The 20417-nt window shown below is 39.4% G+C and overlaps 4 protein-coding genes across 7 annotated transcripts; 3 read left to right on the top strand and 1 right to left on the bottom strand.

Moving 5' to 3' along the window:
• The first annotated feature begins 1296 nt into the window (after window positions 1-1296).
• Window positions 1297-3500, top strand: PYRB (PYRIMIDINE B). The gene is made up of 5 exons (XM_087325082.1): window positions 1297-1771; window positions 1944-2083; window positions 2174-2347; window positions 2972-3208; window positions 3282-3500. Exons 1-5 carry the CDS (start codon window positions 1588-1590, stop codon window positions 3387-3389), a joined length of 843 nt encoding a protein of 280 aa, XP_087181208.1. The 5' UTR covers window positions 1297-1587; the 3' UTR covers window positions 3390-3500.
• Window positions 3501-6479: 2979 nt separating this feature from the next.
• On the bottom strand, window positions 6480-9854 carry LOC147859696 (pentatricopeptide repeat-containing protein At2g33680-like). Of its 2 annotated transcripts, XM_087325081.1 has the most exons (2): window positions 9632-9663; window positions 6480-9548 (listed from the first exon to the last, which is right to left on the bottom strand). In XM_087325081.1, the coding sequence occupies exon 2, from the start codon at window positions 9524-9526 to the stop codon at window positions 6878-6880; it is 2649 nt and encodes an 882-aa protein (XP_087181207.1). In that variant the 5' UTR covers window positions 9527-9548; window positions 9632-9663; the 3' UTR covers window positions 6480-6877. The 2 variants fall into 2 exon arrangements, with proteins under 2 accessions (XP_087181207.1, XP_087181206.1); XM_087325080.1 differs by having other exon boundaries at window positions 6480-9854.
• A 628-nt stretch (window positions 9855-10482) lies between these two features.
• On the top strand, window positions 10483-13695 carry LOC147859695 (pentatricopeptide repeat-containing protein At4g13650-like). The gene has a single exon (XM_087325013.1). The coding sequence runs from the start codon at window positions 10619-10621 to the stop codon at window positions 12974-12976; it is 2358 nt and encodes a 785-aa protein (XP_087181139.1). The 5' UTR covers window positions 10483-10618; the 3' UTR covers window positions 12977-13695.
• A 2580-nt stretch (window positions 13696-16275) lies between these two features.
• Window positions 16276-20064, top strand: LOC147859694 (uncharacterized). Of its 3 annotated transcripts, XM_087324937.1 has the most exons (11): window positions 16276-16444; window positions 16604-16854; window positions 17450-17517; window positions 17641-17711; window positions 17815-18051; window positions 18269-18435; window positions 18552-18607; window positions 19025-19077; window positions 19187-19382; window positions 19552-19649; window positions 19798-20064. In XM_087324937.1, the coding sequence occupies exons 2-11, from the start codon at window positions 16640-16642 to the stop codon at window positions 19900-19902; spliced, it is 1266 nt and encodes a 421-aa protein (XP_087181063.1). In that variant the 5' UTR covers window positions 16276-16444; window positions 16604-16639; the 3' UTR covers window positions 19903-20064. The 3 variants fall into 3 exon arrangements, with proteins under 3 accessions (XP_087181063.1, XP_087181064.1, XP_087181065.1); XM_087324938.1 differs by lacking the exon at window positions 16276-16444 and having other exon boundaries at window positions 16589-16854; XM_087324939.1 differs by lacking the exons at window positions 16276-16444; window positions 17450-17517 and having other exon boundaries at window positions 16690-16854.
• Window positions 20065-20417: the final 353 nt, after the last annotated feature.

Raw genomic sequence — 20417 nt, 5'->3', positions numbered from 1 at the left:
ATTATTAGGGCCCATCAGGGAAGGTTGCGTTAAGAGTTAGGTGAAAACCAAGGCATCCTTCTAGGCTCTAGCCATGAGGATCGCTAACTTGCTTTTCTCAATTGGATACTTTTAATTGTTCCGCATTGCTCATTCAAGTTTGCACTCAATGTATACAACTTGTCACATGTTGGCTCATTGAACTATTTATGAGTCAAAGTTTTTGGATAACTTTGCACACTCTACGAAGCTTGTAGAGGTGACACTATTTGTTGCCTATGCTAAATACAATTCAAAAATTTATTGTTTAATCAAATGCACATAAGCCTTTTATCCTCGTCGAGAATCAAAATCTTCAAAACTCTCAACTTTGGACTTGGTGGGCCATGGCCACACATCAACTATGATGCTTTGTATTGAAAGGTTTCTTTAGTTTTTCTTCATCCCACTAGTGGGAGAGTGTCAAATTCCGTTTTGGATTGATTGTGAATCCCCCCAAGTTGGTTCCACCTCAAACCAACTGAAGTACAACTGAGAATTCCATCCTAGGGGATGGCAGTACATGAGTGGTAAAATGTTTGCAAACAATCAAAGAAAAAAGCAGGGTTCCCACGTTTTTCCTTATATTGTGTTCGGAATCTTTGTGTCACAATTCATGGAGGATATGTAAAATATATGAAGCGTTTCGTGCAAATGTGGTGTAGCATGGCCTCAGGTGCGGGAAATTTCTGATGATTGATCAGAGGACAGGGAGGGGAGGTATGGGTACAACGTTCCGTGTTTGTGTGTCAGTAGTAAGTAAACGAAAGGTCACTCATTCAATTGTATGAAGTAGACAAATTTGGGGTTGTCAACATAACACCTCTTTTCTCCCTATACATACATATCGTAGGTACATACATACATACATAAAACAAAAAGTCACTCACTCACTTGTATGAAGTAGACAAATTTGGGTTTGTCAACACCTCTTTGTCCCTATACATACATATCGTACATACATACACACATACGCACATACATACATACATACATACATACATACATACATACATACATACATACATACATACATACATACATACACACACACACACATACATATACATACATACATACATACATACATACATACATACATACATACATACATACATACATACATACATACATACATACATACATACATACATACACACACACACACACATACATACATACATACATACATACATAAATGATACATACATACATATAGCAGGGGCAGGGCAGGGGCAGGGGCAAATATCAGTAAACAGAGGAGCCATGGCGATGGCGGTGCAGCCGCAGCAGTCCCTCCTAGCCGCTCCTTCCTCCTCCTCCATATACAGCGACAATGGCAACCACAGCAGCGTCTATGGCGTCGCAGCAAGCACCAAGTCCCTCCGCAGGGTGGGTGTCCTTCATGCCCAACAGCAGCCACAGCCCAAAGGAATCTTCTGCTTCTCCTCCTCCTCCTCCTCCTCCATCGCTCCCCCTTCCATCCATCGCTTCCCTCTCGACGATGTCATCGAAGCCCAGCAGTTCGATCGTGAGCTGCTGAGCCGAATCTTCGACGTCGCACGCCTCATGGAGGACACGGAAAGAAGCAGGGATGTCCTGAAAGGCTACCTCATGGCCACGCTCTTCTATGAGCCCTCTACCCGTACTCGCCTCTCTTTTGAGTCTGCCATGAAGAGGCTCGGCGGTGAAGTCCTCACCACTGAAAATGCCCGAGAGTTCTCTTCTGCTGCCAAAGGAGAGACACTCGAAGGTATTTATCTTTTAAGTAGAGTAGTTATTGCTTACACTTTAAGCTTGTTTAAGCTTATAGAAATACTCATGTGCAGGATGCTAAATCTACCAAATTCTCTCTAGAAAAACAATGTCTCTTTGGTTTATGTATGCCGATATCGAGATCTAACTACTGTTGTAGTGTTCTATAGATACCATAAGGACTGTGGAAGGATATTCAGATATCATTGTGTTAAGGCATTTTGAGAATGGAGCTGCGAAGAAGGCTGCTGCTACTGCCACAATACCTGTAATCAATGCTGGCGATGGGCCTGGCCAACATCCCACTCAGGTAAAAGGAACAGAATGTGTATTGAATTGTCTGGGAATGTTTCAATTTCATATTCTTGACTGCTTTACCATCCTACGTTTTGGTGGGCAGGCACTTCTTGATGTTTATACCATCCAACGAGAAATTGGGCGACTGGATAACATAAAAGTAGGTCTCGTTGGTGATCTTGCTAATGGCCGTACTGTCAGGTCATTGGCATACTTGCTAGCAAAGTATGAAAATGTAAAACTATACTTTGTGGCCCCTGATGTGGTCAAGATGAAGGTATATTTCTTTTACTCCCTCTCAATATGTGGCTTGTATATTTGTCCCTATGCATTTGAATGGGATAGATAGCTACACAAAGAAATCTTCACGCTAAAGAAATCCAGCTGCACACGCCACCAATACCTTCAATATAGTCTATTCCACTCCTTGCCCTCACTTTCTGTTAGTCGCTCTAGCATAGTTATGCATGTATTCCTTTCATTTGAGTAGATGAGATTATCATGTACTGTTTTTGTTAGGGTCCCATGGGTAGTATTGCCATTCTCTTGAGAACATGAATTTATCACCTCTTCCTCACTTAATAATAAATTCTTTGATATTCACCTTCTACTATTGCTTTGTTAGATGCTCTACTTTACATTATTATTTTTAGAAGATTTTGATTACATGTATGTAATTTTGATCTGATTTATTTCCATGCATGGATTGGTATCTGCGGAATGCATGAATTGTGTACACTATAACCTTCATGGAATTGTAGCGTAGTTGATGACAACAAGGCATCAAATCCATGATTTATAAATTCATAGAAACTATGCCCCTAATTGAAATTCGGGAATGAAATCACATCATTATAGAGGAGCTTTATGTAATTGAAACTGTGCTGGATTCGGTGTGCAGGATGACATAAAGGAGTATCTCAATTCAAAGAAGATTGAATGGGAAGAGTCACGAGATCTATTAGAAGTTGCATCAAACTGTGATGTTGTCTATCAAACCCGCATTCAGCGTGAACGTTTTGGTGATAGGACTGACCTCTATGAAGCAGCATGTGGAAAGTACATCGTTGATATGAATGTGATGCGTCGACTACAGGCACATGCAGTTGTTCTGCATCCTCTGCCACGCCTCGACGAGGTATAGCATATTGACTGCTATTTTGCCTCATTTTTCTTAAACATGAGAATGAGATTTATAACCTTGTTTCCAGATTACTGTGGAAGTGGATGCTGATCCTCGTGCTGCATACTTCCGCCAAGCCAAGAATGGCCTTTACATTCGAATGGCACTTCTGAAACTTTTGCTTGTAGGATGGTAGTAAGTAGCATGTGGTTTTAACTACACTGTACAACATGCAGTAATTTTGATGGGTGATCATTGTCATAAACCTTTGCCAATTTTACGAATAACAAGATATACATATGAGCAATATTGTCCACATGAATGGGATGTTTGGAAAATTAACTAGCTTTGTTGATGGGAAAGTTGAACCAAGCCATGTGTACCAAAAGGCTGTGCTTAGGTGGAAATTGTGTGCTAAGTTTGTTAAACTGGGCATCCTTTTCGATGTACTTGAGATGGATGCTTGGAATTTATTATGAGAGCGTAGAACTCTTGAGCTGCACCAGGTTAAACTATTTATCGGGGAAAGATAGGGACGAGTATCAACAAGATGACTCTCGGATAATACATAGGCGAGCCAGCGGCATAGGATGAGGATGAGTACTAGCCATTTTTCTTTCTATAAGTGCAGCAGATTCCATTTCTTTGGTGATGAGCACAATAGATTCGGTGTACATTCAAAAGACGAGTGGGTAGAGTAGGATGAGGATGAGACCCACTTGTCTTCCTGGAAGAGAACCTTGAAAGTTGAGACACATTACATCACTTATAATAAAATCAGACCCACTTATTTTCATGGAAGAGAACCTTGAAAGTTGAGACACATTACATCAATCAAGAATAAAAGCCATTTCGGATTCCTATGAATGTCACAAATTCTCTAATTCAGTGGTGAATGCAACAGATTCTATGTGAATGCAATGTGTGGAAGCATGGAGGAATAAAGACGAAGGTAGGTGAAAGTAATGCCAAGCCTAGATGGTGACAATTGGCTCAATAAAGTCTAGTGCTAGTGGGTGCATTATTGAGCTCACATTGAAATATGACATCATCGTAACACACAACACATTGGAATTTGTCAACGACTTTGAGAAACTCAAAGCATTTTCGTTGTTTTCTAGTTAATTCTACCAATTTGTCATTCTTCAATCGTATGGATAATATTCATAAAGAGCCAGTTTGCTTACAAATTTTTATTAGGAGCATGAAAAAAAGAGAGAGATGAAGATCCAAAACAATTGAATTTGTTATGAGTCACATTCATACACGTAAAGTGGTGCTATATTGTGAGTTTCTTTGTGATCCAGCCTCACGCTAGAGATTTCAGAGTCACAGTCACCAAGAAATAAAGAGGATGGGTTGAAATCAAAATCATTGACTATGCTATAATTTTTTCAAATTCTCCTGAAGGTTAATTGTTGGCCAACTAAAACATGTAAATAAGTTAATGTGCTAGGAGATTCTTTGATGCTTGTTGGTAGAATTGGTCTTTATTATACCATGGTCCCTCATAGATGTCATCTCCAATTGAGATTTTGTAGAAGTGCTCATTGTGTTTCAAGATACTGCTCAGGTTTTTTACAAAATAACCGTAGCTTATGAGTTCATAATGCATACAAGGATATTTGGATTTTTGTGAAAAATGCCCATTCCTCCATAAACTCTTGTATTTGAGCTTTATATCTTTGCTAAATGTTTAATTTTTCAATCTTGTTTTTTCTTTTGATTTTAAAATTACATAGAAGATCCTTATGTTATTTGACACCATTTAATCTCATTGTTCTTCCACAAATTGCAAGTCTCATATTGGGCCCTTTTTAAAAGCTATTGTAAGTTCCATATTGGGCTTTAGTAGTGCTTCTATGCAAAAGGACAAATTTGGCACCAATGAGGAATGTTGTAAGGCAATGCCAATGGTTCTAGAGTCAACTTGGATAGATGGGGGAAGCCTCAAACAATTGATTTTGCTAGCCATACCAATTTGGAGAACTTTACTATTCATTAACCACATCATTATATATATACCACTAGGATGGGTGACACCTCAAACATTAATACCCCGACAAATTGCTATGGATCTAATGTCTAGCATAATGACTTCCCACATGTCAATAGTTTTAGACACCTCTTTGGTAACTTTATCAATGTTACATAAACCTATCACTTGAGACCCGTTTTCTATGGCTTCACTTACTCTACATTAATTTATTTCAAACTGCTGGTAACAATGAACTTAGTGAAGCATGTTGAAGTTATTTGTTGTTGGAAATGATGTTCTAAAATTATTTCAATTGTCTTGAACTACATGCTCCAAAAAATTTAAGCTGATTCTTCGATATTGCAATAGCAATTACACTAAACTTAGGCTTGTTTCAAATACCTTTGGATCTAGCTAGTAGAATGCAAGCAGTATCAATGCCTATAATTGCCCGAAGATGAACGATAACACTTTAATGGTACAGAAATAAAATTGAAGTAATGTAGTTACTTTGAATGGATATGGGTACTTACAAATTACAAAATTCTTGAAGTACTTAACGTTCAAGCTGTATTCTGCATGTTATGTTATTGGAAACATTCATTCCAGAGGCAATGAAATTGATTGTTACAAATTAAAATATGGTTTATAGTGTTGGTATGGTTGAGGGGATAGGATAGTAAGCACAGAAAATGGATGAGACTCCAACAAGGAATTACAGTCCAGGTGCTCAAAGAACTGGGCAATGCCTGAAGATAACATACACTACAGGATAGAAAAGCGCAGTAAGAATGATTTATCTAAGCAAAGTTACAAACGAGAAAATCTACAGTAGTTTCTCTACAATCTACACATAAATATCTGATTTGGATTTGCCCAAAACTCAGATTTGTTCTTTTGTACACTAAAGAAACTAGGCATCAAGAAAATCAGCTTCAAATTGTGGTTCTTGGGAGGAGTTTTTGGAACTATTATAGAGATGCAATTGATTGTGGGGATCAATATGACCCATCGTGTGTCTTTGATCGGAAATGAGAACAGCTGCACCTGCATATAAAATGCATGCTTTTTTGGATGTCTAGTGATTAACGGTAATGTATTTGGAAGGTTTCGTTGACCTTGTTAGTATGGAGAGTCTTCACCTTTTGAGGACCTCATCAATAGTAGATAGACCATCATAAACAACATTCTCAAGTGGTCACTGTCCATAGTTTCAACAAACCTATTAGATGTAGAGGAAGAAATGTCTGATGCGTTTTGGTACATTTTAAGAAAAGCTCATAGCTTCTGCTGATCATTGAGTTGAAGTTGATGGAAAATGAATGTATATTACAGTGTGGATATGAATATAAAATTATTTGCAATTTTGTTCTTCCACCTTTGGCATTTGCGACAAATGTGCAAGGTGCATCTTAAGTATGCAATACAACTTTCTTTTGCTTCTTTTGTTCTGTATCGGCATTCCACACACGATCTGCTCTTGGATGCAAATTCTAGTGTTGGTCATATATACTTAGAGTCATTGGTGTGACTTAATTAGAGAAAATACCAAACCCATGTCTCAAGAAGCAAAGAATGTGAAGTTTGGGGCATTAAGGTCATGCAATGCACACGAATGGTAAGAAAGTAAGCATTGATGTAAGGCCTCAACCTATAGACTGTAGAGAGTCCACCGCTAATGTGTCATCGATCTGATATGAATCTCCCTACAATGGATTTGAAGAATATATGTTCGACATTAACACATAGGTTGAAGAGCTTCTGTACTCAAACTTGTGGAGACTATCGAATGCCCTGCTTGCAATCTCTGCTTCTTTATATTTTGCACAAGAGCTAAGCAAGCTTAAAAACACTGCATTGTTGGCTTCACAAGGCAAACTTGATACCAGTTCCTCAGCCTTATCCAAGAGTCCTGCACGACCAAGTAAATCAATCATGCATACAAAATGTCTTATTCTGGGTGAGAATCCACAATCATCCATCATACACTTGAAGTAAATATAGCCTTCCCTTACAAGACCTGCATGACTACAGGCATATAGCACGCATACAAAGGTCACCCTATCTGGCTTAATGCCTTCTAACTGCATGCTCAAAAAGTAATGGTGGGCTAAGTCAAAGCTACCATGATCAGCGAATCCTCCTATTATAGAATTCCATGATACGACATCCTTTGTGGCTGTTGCATCAAATATGACCAGGGCATCCTCTAAACTCCCACATTTGACATACATGTCAACCAGGGTGCTCTCCACAGCTGAGCTCAAGTCTAGTCCTCGTTCCATGATGTCATCATGTACACATTTTGCATGATGCAATGAAGCAACGTTAGAGCATGCTTTCATCACTGATAAACATGTTACATCATTAGGTGGTATATCATGGACCATCATCTCATGATAGAGCTCCAACGCCTCTTCCCCATAACCATTATCGGCATAACCTCCGATCAAAGCCGACCAGCACACTACACAGTGCTGAGGCAACTTGTCGAAGGTGCTTTGTGCGTCGTCCAGGCTGCTGCATTTTGCATACATGTCAATGAGACTACTTCCAACAGAGGATTCAGGCTCTAGCCCTTGCCTTAACATGCCTGCATGCAAAAGGCGCCCTTGTTCTAAAGAACATATGGTAGAACATGCCTTGAATGCACACAAGTATGAAACTTTGTTTGGTTCTATGCCATGACATTGCATTGTTGCAAAAAGCTGGAGGGCTTTTTCACTGTTCCCCTGTTCCACATAGCCTGAAACTAAGGCAGACCATGAAACCACATCTTGAAGCAACATTGTATCAAGTACTCTTTCAGCATCTTGAAAGCTTCCACATTTAATATACATATCAAGCAAAGCATTCCTGACTCCAGTGTCTTGTTCATGTGCTTGCTCTACGACATCGAAGTGAATCAAATTGCCCAGATCATGTGCTGCTTGGAGAGCACAAGTTCTTAGCATGGCCAATGATGTGACCATATTAGGTTCAATGCCCTCATGCCGCATCTTCTGAAAAAGTTGAACAGTTTCTGTAAAATGCCCACAATCTGAATAGCATGTAATCAATGCATTCCACGAAACTGCATTTTTCAGCAACAGTCGATCAAATACATTACGAGCATCTTCCACAGATCCATATTTAGCATACATCACAACTAATGTGCTTCCGATAAATAGATCCAATTCATGGTTTTGTCTCATAATTTCAGTGTGGATTAACTTTCCCTCGGGTAATGCTAACACGGAAATGCAAGCTTTCAGAACAGATAAGAATGTAACTTTGTCTGGATTAACGCATTCAGCTTTCATCCTTTGAAATAAATCCAATGCTTCATCCCCAAGTTCGCACTCAGCATAACCTGCGATCATTGCATTCCAAGATACAGTGTCAGGTTTTTGCAATCCGTAAAAAACTTTCAATGCATCCATTACACTCCCACACTTAGAATACCCGTCTATCAGAGTATTGTCTATAAATTTATCTGGTGCACCATGTTCAAACAGAATGTAAGCATGTATCAACCGTACTTGATCAAGATCTCCAGCAGCACTGAAGGATTTCAGCAGACATAGAATGGTTGGTTTATTTGGTTCAATACCCTCCCGTTGCATCTCATTAAAGAAATGCATGGCTTTGTTGAACTCTTGACGTTGAAAAAATGCTGCAATAATTGCATTCCACGAAATCACATCCTTGGTTGGCAATCGCTCGAACATTTTTAATGCATCTTCCAAAGTTCCACATTTGGAATACATATCGACCAAAACATTCCCGATAATCAAGTTGGCATCAATATTTCGTCTAATCACTTCCGAATGTATTAGCATGCCTTGATCGAGGGTTTTCATAGAAGCACATGACTTGAGGATGGATACAAATGTAACTTCATTTGGCTCCATTCCCTCCTCCTGCATCCTTTCATATAATTGGAGGGCTTCTGCACCATAACCATGTTGAGCATAACCAGCTGCCATGGCTGACCACATCACCACATCTTTTTGAGGCAAACTATCAAAAACACGAAGTGCATCTTCCACGGTCCCACATTTACAATACATGTCGATTAGAGCACTCCCGACAAAGATATCAGACCAAAACTCTTGTTTCACGACATCGGAATGTATCAGTTGTCCCTGATTCAAAGCTGAGATGCTTGCACAAGCTTTGATCACAGCCACGGCTATATGCGGTGTTATCCCTGTTCCCGATACCTGCATTTCTTTGTATAACTCCAGTGCTTTTTGGCAGAGTCCATGATGAGTGAGCACGGAGATTATGGCGGTCCAGGAGTAGGCATTCTTGGAAGGGAGATTGGTGAAGACATGGATAGCTTCCCTCAAGCCCCCGCACGAAGCAAACATTCGGATTAGCTCGCATCCCAACCTGCTGAGATACGGATCTGAATTGATGAGAGAGTGTTGGTCACGAGAATCCGAAGTCAAATTGAACATAGCAGCATGATGCACCTGTCTCCCCAATCTCAGATCCTTGGTGTTGGTGCAACCTCGCAAGATATGAATGAAGACCTCCGATGCCCGACCGACATCTTGGCCCTGGGACATAGCCAGGTGGAGGGCCTCCTGCAGCCGCCCATCATCGCAGAGGCGGTAGCAATCTCTCATCACTGTGATGATGATGATGATGATCACATGCGCACCAAAACAGAGTATATGCACATGGTGGTCTGTGTGTGTGTTCCATTTGTTTATAAATTTGAAGTACATACATGAAGGATGTATGTATATATTGTTTGGTTTGAGACTTCTTAGACTTGGAAAGAGGTTATAAATTTGAAGTATGTACAGTCAATGATGTTATGTGTGTTGTTGGGTGTGGGACTTCTTAGACTCAGAAAGAGGTCACCCATCCTAGTATGTATTGTTCCTTCGTACGGGCGCCTAATTGTGAGACTTCCCCGATGAACCCCAATAATGTACACGCCATTGGAGTCCTCTGGGCTAACAACTTCAAGCAAAACCTCACAACTTGGCACCACCTTACAACCTCCTCCGTTCATGCTAATTCTGCTCTCTTTGAGTAGATGATGGATTAGAGGGTGCGTGCAACTACTACTCATATTGGCTCGCTCTAAAGCAAATATTTAGCCCATCAACCAACGATTGCTCATTCTGGTCTTCATCATCTTGATACTAGGCAAGTTATTGAGAGATCCATCCTAGTATGCTTAATCGCGGGGCTCTCGAGTTCGGAAGGTCCCTAGTTTGATTCACTCCACGACCAACAAAGATTATGCATAATATATGTATACAGTATATGTATGATCATGTTGTATTGATAGTGTGATGGATTGATTTTCCTGACCCATTAGGACGAGTCTATCATGAAACACAGGAGAAACAGAGAAAAGAGGCACAGGAAAACAGAGACTGTGAGATGCAGGACATTCGATTAGGGCAGCAATGTGTATGTAGTTCCTTGAATGACAGCAATGCATGTTGTTGCTGGGCAATAGCCTGAGGCCTACAGGCCGAAGGTTACTGTTCTCTATAGTTCATGCTCATGGCTATGGATCTTCAAGCAGCCGCAGGAATTTCGATAGCAGAATGGGCGAAGAAGGTGTGCCCATTGATTTTGGTCACACTGCTACCGCTCTTGCCTCTCTCTTGCAAAGCTGCTCTGGCCTCCTCCTTTCGCAAGGCCAAGCCCTCCATGGCCTCATCCTCCTGGAAGGCCGAGATACAGACAAGCTTCTCTGCAACCTTGTTATCCGGATGTATGGAAAGTGTGGGTCAATGGAAGATGCCCTCGCCTCTTTCCATGCCATGCGGCATGTTCCTCGCAATGTCTTCACGTGGGCCATCCTCATAGGTATGTATGCTGAGCATGGCCTCGACATGGATGCCCTCTCTGCCTTCCAGCAAATGCTTTCCGAGGGAGTTTTGCCTGACAAGGCTGTCTTTGTCGCCACCCTGTCCGCATGCTCCCATCTCAGGGCTCTTCAAGAAGGCAAGCGTTTGCATTCTTCCATCGTTTCCTGTGGAGTTTTTGGGTCCGACCACATTGTGGCCACTACCCTTCTCAGCATGTATGGTAAATGCAAGTGCTTGGATTTTGCATGTGAGGTGTTTGCTGAGATGCAGACAAGAAATGTGGTGTCATGGAATGCCATGATGTCAGCATACGTGGAGCGCGGGTTGGGCATGGATGTGTGTGGCTTGATGGCTCAAATGCAGGCAGAAGCTATTCTCGCTGATGGGATCACGCTAGTTTTGATCCTTGATCTGTGTGCCGACCATGGATCTCTTCTTCTTGGCCAGTACTTGCACACCCTTTGCCTTCATCAAGGCTTAGTATCTGATGTTGTTGTTGGAACTGCTTTGATCAATATTTATGCCAAATTTGGCAGTGTGGAAGCTGCTCGGATGCTCTTTCAGGGATTGATAGAACAAGATATCGTTTCTAGGTCTGTGATGATGTCTGCTTATGTCCAGCATGGGCATGCAAACGATGCATTGCAGCTTTTTCGCCAAAATTTGCTTGAAGGTGAGGTTCCAAATGTGGTCATGGCCATAATCATTCTCGATTCGTGTTCTAATGCACAGGAAGGTGAGCAAATGCATGCCTTTTTGCTATCTTGTGGGCTTGCAACGCAGGCTCCGGTGAGTAATGCCCTTCTGAAATTATATGGAAAGTGTGGACTTCTGCTATCAGCCAAGAAAGCATTTGACTGTATAGATGTTGGTCGAAATGTTATTTCATGGACAGAAATGATAAAAGTATGTGTGCAGCAAGGCCAAAACAAGGATGCACGCAAGCATTATGTGCAAATGATGATGGAATGTGTGATACCTGATGATATAGCCATCACTGGCTTTTTGGAGGCATGCTCGAGCCAGGAAGCTTTTTTTCATGGAAAATCTGTACATAGCTGCTGCATTGGTAGGTACCTAGATGAAGTTGGATGTCCTCTTACTTCTGCTCTAATAAGCTTTTATGGAAAATGTGGCCATCTTGGAGAGGCCAGTCAAATTTTATTTGAAACCTCCAAGCAGGATGTAGTAAGCTGGTCTGCTTTGATCAAAGCTCATGCAGATCTAAGGCATGGTGAAGATGCTTTTCGACTTTTTGCACAAATGGAGTGTGAAGGCTTGAAGCCAGATAGGGTGTGTTTAATTACTGTTCTTGATGTCTGTACATGCAATTCAGCATTACATGAAGGCAAGCATATACATAACCAGATTGTAGATATTGGAGTGGAGTTAGATGTGGTTGTGAGCACTGGGCTTGTAGCAATGTATGGGAAATGTGGTAGCTTGGAAGATGCACAAAGAACATTCAATGGGATTTCAAATCGCAATATTGTCTCATGGAATGCTATAATTGGTGCATATGCCCAACAGGGAGCTGCTAAGCAATCACTTAACCTCTTCTCCCAGATGCAGATGGGGGGTTGTGTGCCTGATCATGTGACCTTTCAAAATGTGTTATCTGTTTGCAGGCATGGTGGCCTTGTCGAAGAAGGTTGCCAGTTCCTTTCATTAATGTGTGGCGATTATGGGATCATACCAAGTCTAGATAATTTCAACAGTATGGCTGACCTTTTGGTACGTGCAGGCTTGTTGGATAAAGGTGAGGGATTGCTTAAAAGCATGCCATGTAATCCAAACACTTCATCATGGATTACTCTGATGAGCGCTTGCAAGCAACATTTGGATATAACACGGGGAGCAGATGCAGCAGGACATGCCCTCAAATTGGATTCAAAGTCTCTATCACCATACGTGTTACTCTCCAACATCTATTGTCTATGCAGTGGCGTTGAGGTTCCTCACCTGCTAGAAGACGCATAAATTGTAAGTGAAGTATAATTAGTAGCCCATAGGTAATAGACGTTCTTTTTATTGTACAATATGAAAATAAAGGGTCAGGGCTAGAAACAAGCGATATTATGCCATAGAAAACTCCAGAAAGACCCCATTTGTGGTCAAAACTCCCACATTTCTCCCTCTCAACAATTGCAGATCTCAATTGCACGATTCTTGCCTGAGTCATCATGATTAATTTAGAGAGAGGCAATACACTTTGAATGTGTGTGTAATTTCCGTAAGTTATTCTATTCATAGTCTTCCTCCACCACATTATTGTGGGTCTTTGGAAAGATCATTCATTATATTAGCTGAGCATCTTTACTTCATGAGGCTCTATATCATGGTGAACTATAATTTTCCTTTGATCAGATATCTGATGCCAGAATAACTACAAAGGACAGGACATCTAAATACATGAAAAAGATGTTGCAAGAATTTGGAGTTTTTTATACAAACACATCGTCAAAGTACATAAAACGGCATCATCTAGTGCGGCAAATGCCAATACACCATATCTTTTCTCCCTCTTTGATAATCATAACCACTATGAATCAAACATATACATCAGTTTGAACCAAACACAAATAAAGGCCATATAAGGATTAAGCGAATTTGGAGCCAATGTTACTCAAGAATTCCAAATATTCCAAAGTGGTACTCTCAACCGATTGGAAAGAGGCTTCCTTCAGGGATCTTTTGAAGTTGCTAACAGAACTCCAAATTGAGATATTCTATTTTGCTATGGACTCTTGGTAATATATTTCAATTAATAGTACATAACATGATAGGGTTTTAATAACATCTTCTTGAACCTTTAACCATCCTTAATGTAGAAGTATACTCACAATCTGACATTTTTCTGTAAGGCCCTAAATTTGTCCAAGTTTAGCATTATGAATAATCTCCTCGGTTAACCCCAACTTAATACACATGATATCGTGTATATTGAAAAGAAGACCTTCCATGATCTTTATGCTCTACCACTTGCAATGCATCTAATTAATTGTGCAAAAGAATTCTCTAGATATCATCTATGTTTAAGGGATAACAAGATCCGCTTACATCTATGCAATTATTTGTATAGCTTGGGAATGGGACATTTAGTTAGGGTTTGAGAACATTTTCATGGAGTAAGGGTGAAAGATATATCCCAAGAATAACTAGTTATGCTTACAAGAACATTTCACATGAGAGGTTGTTGGTTAGCAAGTAATGCCCTTGTTACTCTTGAATGATTGAGATGTGAATGTTGCTCTTGACAATTGTACATAAGGCTTTATTAAATTTGAGTTTTAATGATTGATAGTGTGAGACTGATTACAATGGGGTACATTTGATAATCCAATGGAACCCATCTCTTTCAATCTTCAATAAGCTTGTGACTCTTGAATGATTGAGTTGTGATTCGCGAATGGTGTTTTTGACAATTGTACATAAGACTTTATTAAATTTAAGTTTTAATGATTGATAGTGTGCGATAGGTTTAGTGCTTGACTCGTTATGAGCCAAGTTTTTCTTGAGACCAACTACAACGGACATCTAAAAATCCAATGGCATTCCTTTCTCTTTTTTGGTCCAACAAATATTTGGCAAGGTGTGGGTTTCCCTCTAACATTGGTCCTTTTCTCTTCCTTCTCCTTGTTTTGTTCTAGTCCATGTTTCCTTTTTTTTATTCACACATTCTGATAATGTTGACTTTATTTTTTGAATTAATATTTGGACGATCAAGCAAATTAACTAATTATTCATTCAATCAATTATGTTGATGAATTAGATCAATTAAATAATTAGCAAACTAACTAGTTGATTAGGAAAATTGATGAAGTCCTTTTCATATGAAGGGCAATGTTCGTTTAATAATGTGTATAGCCCCCTTCTACATTGACTTATTGTATACATAAATCCTACCAAAAAAATTCATTTCCTCTCTGTGACACATGACTGTGAGATTGGTGTCATATGAGTGTTCAACCAAAATTGGGTGCGTGACATCTTTTGTGCATGGATTGCCTTGGTCATTGAGTAATTAAAACATGGAAGACCCCCTCCATTTTAATAACTCACATATGCTCTAAATGTAGTAAAAGAAACAAAAAATCTTGTCTCTTGTCATGGATATCTCTATCTCTCTCTAGCACACACATTAATTTTAGAGGCATAGTGTGCAATATTGATTGCGATTTTCATCAATAGTGAAATTCTTGAACATAGTCATCGATCATCTCCATGCACACTACGTGGAAATGTTTCACTTCAATCGATATTTCGTATTCTACCTTTGAGGACAATCATAAAAATCATCCATCTCTCTCTAAAAAAGTACCCATATCATTGCTTGTATTGATTTGTCACTCCGCCGATGCTTGCGTAGTTATATAAGGGGGATCGGGTGTCTAATTTGGAAAGCATAAAGAAATACGACAAGAGGAACGAATACAAGAGAATAGGAAATATTGAAGGCATCTTGAGATTCTCTAATTAAAGGAACAAATTGCAAGTGAAACGTCATGTATTATTCTAGGAAAGGAGATATTTGTGGCACCTTGTGATTCCCTAATACAAAGGATCAATAGTTTTGAATATTCTTATGCTTGATGGGGTTTGCGTCCTTGACAATAAGTTCTTACTAGACTCATTTGGTCATGTATAGAGAGGTTTTTGAGAGTGGGTAAGTGCACATGGGAACTCTTTTGGTTGTATAAGACAAGAGTATAGATGATCGTTTGAATGCACAATCTCTCTCTCTCTCTCTCTCTCTCTCTTATATACATATATCCTTCCTTCAATTTGTGGGGTCATATTAGCAATGGGCCCGGTTTTGGCTCAAACCAAACCAAACCTATAAAACGTGGCTTAACGGTTTATAGGTTCAAAGATAAATAAATAGTTTGGTTTGGTTTCAAATGGTAGTAATCGGCTGGGTTTTGAATTTCATGGTTTAGCGGTTTATCGATTTCAGTTTACGTGGTTCGGTTCAAAGGTTAAAAAAAAATACTCCTAAATTTTCCTTGTAGGCTCTAACTCCTAAATACTCCTAAGGTCATCTCCCCATTGGCTTCGAGTGCCCACGATCGGTTTTCGCTTATACAAATAAGAAAGCAAAATATGAGGATTGTTGAGAGGTGCTACAAAAGTGTTCGTTTGTTGGTACGGGCCCGGGCCAAGGAGTTAGATTTGACACATTTTCCATGGACACACACACATACACAAAAACACATCAAAGGCAAAAAAGGAAGGTTCCTTCCTCTCTTTGAAAGCTTCTTCCTTTTAATTTTGACAGAGAGAGAGAGAGGTCTCCTGATTTTAAGCTTGGCTTTCAAACCCATTCCATCCATGGCTTCTTCTTCTTCTTCTTCTTCTTTCTTTCTTCTTCTCCTTCTACTCTATAATATATTAGTTCCTCTTGGGTCAAGCTTAATTTCATACCGTTACTACAATCATTATTGGGAGGTATAGTACAGAGTAGCCATGGGGGGTTCTTGCCATGCCTGCTGCTCTCCCCTCATTCCATTCTTATTATTGTAATTGTTAGCCTTATTTTGACCTTGCCCAGATCTTCTCATGTCACAGAGAAGGAGGAAGAGGAGGAGGAGAAGAAGCTCTAATCAGTGATGATCAACTGTATCAGTACGGCTAGTACCGGTCATGGCAGGGGGTGACAAGCATTCGACCTCAAATCTGACATCAACATCATTATCGACCATGGCAACGACAGATGATGATCAGGGTTCATCGCCCACCCTTCTTCCTAACAACGACCCAGTGGATGGAAGCGTGACACAGAACGCAAACGAAGATCCCTCCCACTCTACCTGCACGTACACACACCTTCTAGTTCTTGTACATGGTATCCTATCCAGGTAAGTTTGATGTACACATGTATTTATGTATGTATATGTATATATGTATGTATGTATATGTATATATGTATGTAAGCAGAAATATCAATTTATGAACTTTTACTATGTATTTATCATGTTGGATGTATATATGTATGTATGCAGAAATATCAATTTATGAACTTTTACTATGTATTTATCATGTTGGATGTATATATGTATGTATGCAGAAATATCAATTTATGAACTTTTACTATGTATTTATCATGTTGGAATCACTGCCCCTATGTAGATGATTAAGTGTGTGGATATATATATGTATGTATGTATGTATGTATGAACGTAGAAATATCAATTTATGACCCTTTACTATGTATTTATCATGTTGGAGTCACTGCCCGTATGTAGATGATTAAGTGTATATGTGTGTATGTATGTATAAATATCAATTTATGACCCTTTACTATGCATTGATCATGTTCGAATAATTTACGAACATATATGATTAAGTGTAATGCTACTCTTGTTTTATGCGCTTCGGTTTCTCTCTCTCTCTCTCTCTCTCTCAAACAATAGATTGTTTTTTTCTTTTTCTTCTTTTTGATCATTTTTGCAGTCCGAATGACTGGAAATATGTCACATCTGTATTGAAAAGACAATTGAGCGGATCATTTCTGATTTATGGTGGGTGCTACTACTTCATGTATTATTATGCCATCATATTTCCTATGGCATGTATTATACTTTATGTCTTAATGGGTTAAGCACGTTTTTCCATTTGATAAACTATAACTAAGTATATTGCAGCCAGTCACGCAAATTCATATGCTCAGACATTGTCGGGCATTGATGTTGCAGGGAAGCGGCTTGCGATTGAGGTATAAATTAATTCATAACGAATAATTTCTTTTGTCAATCATTGCATGCATGTGAATATGTAAGAAAGCACTTGTAATTAAGATCAAATTGCCGTGCTCATAGATACAAGGAGTGATTGCAAAATATCCGAAGTTGGAGAAGATTTCATTCCTTGGACATTCCCTTGGCGGCTTGTTCGCTCGATATGCGATAGCAGCCCTGCTGGATCCAATTAATAAAAGTCAAAGCTATAATGAACAACAACATTCTCTTCCTACTGTGAGAAAAATCTGTGGGCTACTGCCAACTAACTTCATCACACTTGCAACTCCACATTTAGGGGTCAGGGGAAGAAAACAGGTGAAACATTCATGACATACATTTCCATGCATGTATATACGTATTTTATGTACATTCATATGTGTACTACATGACTGTTGTATAGCTATACATTAGTAGGGATGAGTAATGAGGTATGCCATACAAGCCCCCCTCACACAACGTATATTAGGCTATGTTTCCTTCTGGTATGAAGCTAATTTTACAGTTTTTCTTTTTTTAATGTTATATGAGGTAGCTTCCATTCTTGTTGGGTGTTCCTTTGCTCGAAAAACTTGCCGCACCATTGGCACCCTTGTTGGCAGGACGCACAGGCCGCCAGCTTTTTCTGATGGATGAGAAGCCCAGCAAGCCTCCATTGCTCCTGTGCATGGCTCGAGACTGTCATGATGATCTCCCATTCTTGTGAGAGGCTTTTACTTCTACTCGAGTACAAATTACCATTGTATTGAATTCTCAATCTACCCAAATGGTTGTGTTGTCATGATATGCTGCTTTGGTTATCTTTACGGATTTTTCAGGTCAGCCCTTGCTTCATTCAAGCTTCGGGCCTGCTATGCTAATGTGAGCTATGATCGTATCCCTTTGATTTGAATGTTGAGAAGATGGTTAATTTGAACAGAGCAAACATATTACAGGGATCAAAACTCTTGAAATACCTGTGATTTTCTTTATTTACCCAAGTGCCCCTAAATGTTTATTGTTACCCTAAATTCTCCAGGTCAATGGTTGAAGGTGAGTAAAGTTTGGTATCATACTCATCTACTTAAACTAGCACATGTATAAGTGAGAAAAAAAGCATATATAAACTTTATCATATAATTGCACAAATAGCACATATATTTGCTTTCTGGAGAGGGGATTATTCAGGGTAATTTAGAAGGAAAACTGAGGGGCATTTGGCGAAATGAAGAAAAACCCAGGGAGACAAAAAATAACTGAGGGAGTTTTCCCTATTATGTGTTATGCCCTTGACTTGCGTGATAAAACTCAGACATGGTAGGCTGGCGAACTTCGTCTATCCGGAGGGAGACAGAATTACCAGTGGTAACTATATCCTCAAAAAATTAAAATGCTCTGTAAATCTAAATTTTCAAAACAGACATTTGTTTTTAACAAATAAACCTGCCATAATAATGCATGAATGTGGATATAGCCGCCAAAGAAGTCGATTAGTGGGTACAACCACGTCGTGGGCGTGATGCATTGTCCGGCCGTGAGTAAGATGGGCAAAGATCATCTAGCCTCATTTGATGGAGGGGAGGCTGAGGTGCTGGTCCCAAAAGCCAAAGAAGCTGCCCAAAAATCTCCAAGCAGCAAAGCTGCCGCAGACTATTATCATGACATGGAAGGTAAATTTGCTTATTTTTTGTTGTTACATTCTAATAGATAGACCTTCTAATATATTCCAATTATTAGAAAGGAAACATTAAAGAAGGTCCTTGCTATATATAGTTACAGTTATGATATCGGTTACCATCTGATCTCTCTTTAACTTTGTGTTGCAATATATGTGTACAGAGGAGATGATAAGAGGATTGCAGCAGGTTTCATGGTGGAAAGTTGATGTGAGCTTTCATGCTGCTTTCTGGCCCTTTTTGGCTCATAACCATATCCATGTACGAGATTCATGATTATTTTAATTCAGTCTGAACATACGTAAATATAAACGAATTTCTGGTTTTCTTATGAAATCTATGTATTTAATGATTTTTAAATAGATACACTTATATATGTAAATGATCCCAGAATCAAAATTGATGGCAGGTAAAATCACAGTGGCTGTATTATGAGGGTGAAGGTGTAGTTTCTCATGTTGCTGACAGCATCAAACAGGAGAAGGAGCCTGTCTTCATCATGGCTAACTTATAATATTCAATAATACTAATAAGGGGCTGCTGCTTATTTTTTATTTATTACTCACTTCTCCACCATGTCATTTTATGATGATGACAAGGTTTGTAAATCAATAAATGTCACTACTACCATGCTGTGGTAAGAAACTTTTCAATGGATGTTTTCATTCTTTTGGAATTTGCATCTCTTATATATATGCATGTATGGACCCAAAATTATGGGCGGTGTTGTTAGTGTGCATATGGGTTCTCAATAATTCCTGTGTAGTTTGGGACTTCGATTTATTTGTTTTCCATGAGATCAGAGTCGTAGAGAAGAATATGTCGGAACAGATTAGAATTTTGGACCCAATATTTTGGCATGGATTGGAGTGTTAGAGACTCCACAGTCTTGTTTTTTTGGCATCTGTCTCTTTTTACCTCGGTTATGGCATTTTCCATGGAAAACCCTCATGCATTCCCAGATACAGCTGGAAGAATTTCTTTCCACATGGAGGACATTGTGCCAATCTTGGATAGAACTATTACAGA

Source organism: Azolla caroliniana, unplaced genomic scaffold (assembly GCF_043228905.1).
Source record: "Azolla caroliniana isolate FFs.n. ecotype wild unplaced genomic scaffold, voAzoCaro1.0.p SCAF_9, whole genome shotgun sequence".
Taxonomy (NCBI): domain Eukaryota; kingdom Viridiplantae; phylum Streptophyta; class Polypodiopsida; order Salviniales; family Salviniaceae; genus Azolla; species Azolla caroliniana.
The sequence above is the reverse complement of the archived record's forward strand: the minus strand, read 5'-3'. Positions and strand labels throughout refer to the sequence as shown.